The following is an 8,016-nucleotide window of genomic DNA, read 5'->3' on the forward strand; positions in this document are numbered from 1 at the left end:
ACGAAACGTGTCCGTTGTGAATGACGTACAACGCAATAACTGAGAAGTGTACGAGATAGCCTGAAGTGGTAAATACGTCGTGGATAAATAAAGGTGTCCACCCACTTTAGAAGATTGATCTTATTACTTGATCAGTGAAAGGTAAATAAACAGAACGCGACTAAATTAGCCCGTTAAGGCATTTCGGAAGTAATCGAAACCTAATGTGTGCATACACATCCCGAGGCCTCTACACTAATACAGGGCTCTCAGCGCAACATCCCGCAAATCGTTTGTCAGCTAACTTAGCAAGCAACGAGGAATGTAACAAAACGCACTATACTAGGTAATATCTTTTTATAACCTGAATCTGGTGCTCTGTTTTACAGCAACAAAAGCAATGAACTGGAACAAGGGAGGACCGAGTGGTAAGCGAGGCTTCGGATTCGGCGGATTCTCCCTCGCGACTGGGAAGAAAGAGGAACCCCGTGTGCCCCAGAATGCCCATTCTGCATTTGGCTCTGGACCATCTGGTGGATATGGAAAGAATCAACAGCTTTCGTCATTTTACAAAATAGGGTCTAAAAGAGCTAATTTTGACGAGGAGAATGCGTGAGTGTTTCATATACCATATTCTACTATAACATACCATATAAGGTTCATTTAATTAATTAAGTTGATCCTTGAACTGTATTTATTGCCTTAGGTATTTTGAGGATGATGAAGAGGAGTCTAGCAGTACAGATCTGCCATATATACCAGCCGAGAACTCGCCAACAAGGAAGCAGTTTCAGTCTGGAGGAGGTGGAGGAGGAGGTTCAGACAGTGAGGATGATCCTCTTGATGCTTTTATGGCTGAGGTGGAGGTAAGAGTGGAGTTCCCGAAGTCATCTTCTGTAGACCCTGCATTGGCTTTGCTCTTTATATTTAATTCACGCTTATGCTTCGTCTCAGGACCAAGCAGCGAGGGACATGAAGAAACTTGAAGAGAAAGAAAAAGAGAAGGCCAAGTAAGATTATGCCACTGAGCACACAGAGCGCTTCATTTTTTAAAAAAGTTTATCCAGATAACATTTATAGGAGACAAGATGAGAGTACAAGGGGGTTTATGGGATTATTGTGGGTTTCCATGGGTTATTGAGCGAGTCGCAGGGAAGTTTTTTCTCCGCTTGTTTTTTCCAGGGGTATACGGGATGACATCGAAGAGGAAGATGAACAAGTGAGTGATCCTCCCGAAGTTACTACTGTCATCATATCTGTGCCACAGAAATCACTGTGCTCGACTCTTCTGTCTTATTCTCTCTTGTTCCACACTACATCAGTTTACAGGCTGGGCCATTCAGATTTACTTTTGGTGTTGGAGGATATGTGATAAAGAGATTATTATGACATAATGAAATTAAATGTTTTCCCAACAGAATGGAAGTAAACAAAGAATTTTATTATCTAAATTGAGATCTTAGTGGCACCATCTTGGTGCTACTGAGTTTTTTAGAAGTTTTAAGGTGTCAGCTTGACTTAAGTAGTTATCACTTCGCATTAAATGATTATATTTTATTGGATAAGTTAATTTGCATATAGTATCATCTTTCCTGCGTTCTGCTCTTTTTGCGTGTTATGGCAGTAGTCATTATGCTTAGCCACTGCTTTTGTCACGGTCTAAAGCAAGGTTTTATGTGCTTTGCAGGAAGCGTATTTTCGTTACATGGCAGAGAACCCAACAGCAGGGCTGACCCTTGAAGAAGAGGAGGAAGAAATAGACTATGATAGTGATGGAAATCCAATTGCTCCTATTACCAAGAAGATTATTATGCCCCTGCCTCCCATAGACCACTCTGAGGTACAGTTACTGCTTCATTCTTTCTTACATTGACGTGTCTAAATAAATTTTTTATTAATAGACCTTGTATGTAAAAAAGACCCATATGTTGTCATGTTTTTTTTTTTTTGCAGATTGATTATCCTCCCTTTGAGAAGAACTTTTATATTGAGCATGAGGAAATCAGCTGTCTTACTGGGGTTGGAGTGGTGGAATTGAGGCAGAAGCTTAACCTGAAGGTGATGGCACCACGTAGAAGTAAATACCAGTGGGGCTTGTGACTGCTCATCCGAGGGGCGCAAATTCAAAATAAGTGTCATGTGTGTTGCTTGTGATTTCAAAATATGTGTTTGTGGCGTCATGTGCATCACGTGTTTTGTCAAAAGAAGTGCCTGCTGCACACGTGTCAAAACCGTTTATGATAAAAGGGACGCTCACGTTTACAAAATACACGCAAGACACTCCCTTAGCAGTAATCTCTGATTACACATGAGATTATGCGAGTATCTGGCAAACGCGAGCGCCTTTTTTATCATAAACCCTTTAGACGCGTCTGCAGCAGACACTTATTTTGACAAGACACGTGATGCACATAGGATCACTCGACGTAAAGAAACACATATTTTGAAATTCCGAACCACGCACACGACGTGCTACATACATGTTGTGAAGAACTTCGCATCGAGCGCCCTCAAAAAACGAAGTCACTGGCCGCCACTGGTAAATACACATATCATGATTCTCTTTCTTTCAAGTTTACCCATTTTGGTGTTTTATAGGTATCGGGTGCAGCCCCTCCTAAACCAGCCACTAGTTTTGCCCACTTCACTTTTGACGAGCAGCTTATGAACCAGATCCGTAAATCGGAGTACACTCAACCCACACCCATCCAGTGCCAGGTGAGCCAGCAGCAGCCCCTCCCACACCTCACATGTGCAACTCCGCCTTTCATTTGTGGCTTCAAAACATCAAAATAGTAAATTGTCTTTTTTTTTCCTAGGGTGTTCCCATTGCTTTGAGTGGCAGAGACATGATTGGGATTGCCAAAACTGGCAGTGGAAAGACTGCGGCTTTTATTTGGCCAATGCTGGTGCACATTATGGACCAGAAGGAATTGGAACAGGGAGAGGGACCCATCGCTGTGGTTGTTTGCCCCACCAGAGAACTCTGTCAACAGGTCAGACATAAGTTTACATTATATTGATTAATGTGAATCATTAAAGAAGATGAATAAGGTATAAAGGAATGGAAAATAATTTGTTTAACGCGTGAAAGATTTGTTTTGGGATTTTTAATTGTTATGCTCCATCTTTATGATTCAGATCCATGCTGAGTGCAAGCGCTTTGGGAAAGTCTATGGCCTACGCTCAGTGGCAGTGTATGGAGGAGGCAGCATGTGGGAGCAAGCCAAAGCCTTACAGGAAGGAGCAGAAATTGTTGTCTGCACCCCAGTAAGAACATCTTGACTTATAGTATACATATTGCATCTTTGAGATGTATTCAAGACCTTTCTGATTTTTATGTAATGCGATTTGAATTTTTATCATGTGTGCCATCACAGGGTCGTCTAATCGATCATGTTAAGAAGAAGGCTACATCACTGCAGCGAGTGACCTACCTGGTGTTTGATGAAGCTGATCGCATGTTCGACATGGGTTTTGGTGCGACTCTTCATAACTTTATTATTATTATTTATTTATTTATATAAATTTATTCTAATCGACTTACAGTGTATTACAAATTATACATTTTTATCAACGTGTTTCCCTGGGTTCTAACCCATGTCCTTTTGCGCTGCTAACGCAATGCTCTACCACTGAGCTATATAGAAGCACTTATGAGATTACGTTCATATCACAGCTTTCTGTTATTTACAAGTTGTTCTATCGATTGATGTTTGGTCATTTGTGATGCGCTCATGTCATTTAAACATCATACTGTCATACAGAATACCAAGTGAGATCCATCGCCAGTCATGTCAGGCCTGATAGACAGAGTAAGTATTATATTTATATACAGTTTGGTGCCTTAATGCACTTTTGCTGCTGTAGACTCCATCCAGTAACTACATTGTACTTATAAACTCTTCATGATTTTTGATTTCTTAAAGCTCTGTTGTTCAGTGCAACATTTCGGAAGAAAATTGAAAAGCTGGCACGGGATATTTTAGTTGATCCGATCCGTGTTGTGCAAGGAGACATTGGAGAGGTGCAGTCTTTATTTCTTCTACGAATGCAATTGATGCTTGTGCACATAGTAGTTTTAAATAATATTGAAATCTTTTTGTCGTAGGCTAATGAAGATGTTACTCAAATAGTGGAAGTTCTGCAGTCGGGGCAGGAGAAGTGGGGATGGCTGACACGCAGACTGGTGGAGTTCACCTCCGCTGGTTCTGTGCTGGTTTTTGTGACTAAGAAGACCAACTCTGATGAGCTTGCTACAAACTTGACACAGGAAGGTTACAGTGTCGGGCTGCTTCATGGTGACATGGACCAGAGCGAGAGAAACAAAGTCATTGCGGACTTCAAAAAGAAGAACCTACCTGTATTAGTTGCTACTGATGTAGCTGGTTAGTGGGACTTATTTTTGTGTTGTGTTTTGGGTGTCATTTCCTAAATACAACTGCCATTAGTTTTCTCTCCTTTCCTTGTTTTTGTAATTAAGTCTGCTTTAACACATTTCTGTTTCTCTTGTGTTGCTCAGCTCGAGGATTGGATATCCCATCCATCCGTACAGTAGTGAACTACGACGTGGCAAGGGACATTGACACGCACACACATCGAATCGGCAGAACGGGACGTGCGGGGGAGAAAGGTGTGGCTTACACTCTGCTTACCACTAAAGACACTTCGTTTGCTGGTGACCTGGTTCGAAATTTAGAGGGAGCCAATCAGAGTGTTTCAAAGGACCTGATGGACTTGGCAATGCAGGTATAACAAATACTTCTGTGGGATGTGTATGCCTTCCGTAGTATGTTTCATTCATTTTCTTTACAAATACCTTGCACGTACTCTTTTCTAGAATCCCTGGTTTAGAAAATCCCGCTTTAAGGGTGGCAAAGGGAAGAAGCTAAACATTGGAGGTGGTGGTCTCGGATACAGAGAGAGACCTGGTCTTGGATCCGATACCAGTGTGAGTTGCCATTTTTTTTTTTATTAGCATTTGTTAAAATGTTTATTGAGAAGTTGTGACCTGATGCTGCAGTATTTGTAGTAATTGCAGACCATGAATAAATTGAAATAAAAAGTCTTTATTTCTCGATTTACTCCAAAAAATAGGAACGCAGTAGTGGTGGTGCTCTCAGCAACTATGAAGCTTACAAACCTTCCACCGGAGCCATGGGAGACCGCATGTCTGCCATGAAGCAAGCATTTCAGGTACTGTCTGCACCTTTTGCCACTCATAATTCTAAATGGTTAAAGGGGACATATGATGAAAATCTGACTTTTTCCATGTTTAAGTGCTATAATTTGGTCCTCAGTGCTTCTATCAACCTAGAAATTGTGAAAAAGAACAACCCAGTAACTTAGTTTTGGTAAACCATTCTCTGCAAGCATGTGAAAAAATTGAAATTTGGCTCCCCTGTGATGTCAGAAGGGGATAGTACCGCACCTCAATCTGCCACGGCATTGCCATTTAGTGCAGAGATCAGCTCATTCGCATTTAAAAGGACACACCTAAGAATCGCACATTTTTTCTCACACCTACAAAGTGATGATTTTAACATGCTATAAATTACAGTCAACCTCTCTAAAGTGGTTAGCTACACTACAAGCTAAAAATGAAAGGTTTTCTTGTTTTCTTTCAGGCTCAGTATAAAAATCATTTTGTGGCAGCATCTGGTGTTCCACCTAAACTCACCACAAAGTCCAGCAGCTCTTCTGGGTGGACCAGTGCAGGAAGCCTGAGTTCTGTGCCCTCAGGAGCACCTGAGGGGCCTGACAGACCCCACCTTTCCTACTCGCCTTCATCATCTTCCTCCTCCTTTTTGTCCATGCCACCACCCCCTGCTCTCAGCTCGGGCACTAAGATGAGTGGATTCAGCAGCGCCGGCTCTTTAAGCTCTTTGTCAGACTCTTACTCAAGCTCTTCTTCAAAAGAGGGGTCCCGTAGCGATAGGGGTGCCGATGACAGGGGTCGTCATGGGGATAGTCATTATCGTCATGGTGACAGGCACAGTGGTGGAGACCGTGATCGTTATGGGGAAAGGGACCGTCATAGTGATAGCCACAGAGACCGCCATGGTGACAGTCGAAACGGTGACGGAAGTCATAGGGACAGAGAGGGACGGTCAGACAGAGATGCGGGGGATAGGTCAGGGAGTAATAAAGAAAGCTTTGCTGTTCCTGATCTCCCAAAACGTAAGAAAAGTAGATGGGACAATTAGAGCGAGTGTAGAGAAAAAGCAGTCGACATAGCTGAATCAGTCAACCCAGCAGTGGCGTGTCTGTATGTAAGGGGAAGCTGTACGAAGGGTTCTTGGGGTGCTCGGCCACTCCGTCACCCTTGTCATGTAATACATTTATACAAGGTTGTTTTAGAGATTTAGAGCTGTGAATTAAGAAGTGTAATCGAATGCATCTTGAAATAGGGCCCAACCATGCAAACAAACACTGTGTTAAAATGCAGATGTGCTACTCCATGTCCTTCTAAAAAACAACAACCGGCTAAAAAATGTTTGACTTGTCTGGTTTTGTTTCATTGACTAATAACAAAAATCATATTTTACTTCCGAGACATTTTTGTGTTCTTTGCAAACATATTTGTGAAACATCTATTTTATCACTTAAGATTCAGTGTATTTTAATGTGTGCTTAGGAGGATTCAAAGACAACAGTTTTTTGTTCTCATGTTTTTTATTGTCTATGGCCTAAATAGTTTGAATTCAAACTTTTTTTAGTAGTTGGCTGACATTACTTGTAAGTGTTTGTGAAGCGTCTCCCGAGAGACGCAAACTGTCCTGTTTTGTCTTTCTGTGCTGTCCAGCATATGATATAGGTCATGCTGAATAAAGCCTAACAGAGCACACATTCTAGATTCATACACAATGCAGTTGAAATGGGGAGAAAATGTATGAATCCACAATAAACTTTACTGTATGTACCATGTTATGTCCTTGCATTTCCTTTATTTTGATGGAGGGCTGTGTGTATAAGTTTTGGACTTCTCACATTCAGTTTATTTCCAATAAAGACAAAAATTTCCTGTTTTCTTTTTAAACTTAATTATTTGGGGTACTTCCGAAAAGCTTATGTATTTGTTGTTTCAAGCTTTGATGTGTCTAATTAAAATGAGCCTAAGTGGAAAATAACCTTTTTATATTACATCCTTATAATAAATAGCCAACAGTGTTTACCAGTGACATACTGGTTTAAGTAATTTAACAAGTCTGGAGGAGTGGAGCCATCCTCATTTTCAGCTCTATAAATGATGATTGTGATGTCTTAGGTTTTATGGAAACTCAAGTTTGGTCATAATTGGGTTTGTGGCAAATTTGATTTGGCTTGGTGAAGATTCTTTCATTTGGCTTGTCTGAGGCAAAATGGTAGGGAAGATTGGCGAATTATCCAATTATGTTTTGGCCTCGGTCACAAATGAAAGTTCCTCAGCAGAGTGAATCCGGGATGCTTGAGTTTCCCCAAAGATGTGAGGCAAGCAACCCTATGCTGGCACCACAGTGGTTTCCTTCTTAGATTCCTATGCTGACACCTGTTATGAGTGGAGGAAGGCCTGGTCAAGATCCCTTGGGTGTGCAATCCCTTGGGTATCATCTTTGGGCCTGTCAACATAAAAGATTATAGCTTTGGTCGATAATGCTGTGAGGTCCAGTGTTTTAATAAAGTTGTTAAATGGTATGAACATGATTGTGGGTGGTTTTTACCAGAACAACTTAAAGCTGATTTTGAATTTACATGTTTGCCCATTTCATGGTTCTGTATGTGCCACAGAGACTTAACTCGCCAAGTGGTAACTGAGAAGGATATTCTCTTTTCCAGGCATAGAGCTTCCTAGACGGTTGTAGCCTGTACAATCCTACAAGGGGTCATGACGTTTGGTGTAATGCAATGTTTTTCATAGTTTAAAGTTAAAAAAAAAACTTTCCACATACTGTATATTGTTGCTGCTCCTCTATGTTTTACCTTTCTAAAACGTGTCAATTTCTACCAAGAAAAGAGTGGTGTGCTTTAACTGGTCAGCTATCCAGTGCATTGTAATTA

At 41.2% G+C, this 8,016-nt stretch overlaps 1 protein-coding gene across 2 annotated transcripts; it reads left to right on the forward strand.

Annotated features, from left to right (window-relative positions):
- The first annotated feature begins 6 nt into the window (after positions 1-6).
- ddx42 (DEAD (Asp-Glu-Ala-Asp) box helicase 42) lies at positions 7-6,904 on the forward strand. Of its 2 annotated transcripts, XM_055193961.2 has the most exons (18): positions 7-141; positions 369-591; positions 686-845; positions 934-989; positions 1,162-1,198; positions 1,667-1,819; positions 1,933-2,037; positions 2,578-2,697; positions 2,799-2,975; positions 3,121-3,249; positions 3,360-3,459; positions 3,747-3,794; positions 3,909-4,006; positions 4,091-4,367; positions 4,502-4,728; positions 4,820-4,930; positions 5,077-5,175; positions 5,607-6,904. In XM_055193961.2, exons 2-18 carry the CDS (start codon positions 380-382, stop codon positions 6,183-6,185), a joined length of 2,688 nt encoding a protein of 895 aa, XP_055049936.2. In that variant the 5' UTR covers positions 7-141; positions 369-379; the 3' UTR covers positions 6,186-6,904. The 2 variants fall into 2 exon arrangements, with proteins under 2 accessions (XP_055049936.2, XP_055049939.2); XM_055193964.2 differs by lacking the exons at positions 7-141; positions 369-591; positions 1,162-1,198 and having other exon boundaries at positions 776-845.
- The last annotated feature ends 1,112 nt before the right edge of the window (positions 6,905-8,016 follow it).

Source organism: Misgurnus anguillicaudatus, chromosome 19 (assembly GCF_027580225.2).
Source record: "Misgurnus anguillicaudatus chromosome 19, ASM2758022v2, whole genome shotgun sequence".
In the NCBI taxonomy this organism is placed as follows: domain Eukaryota; kingdom Metazoa; phylum Chordata; class Actinopteri; order Cypriniformes; family Cobitidae; genus Misgurnus; species Misgurnus anguillicaudatus.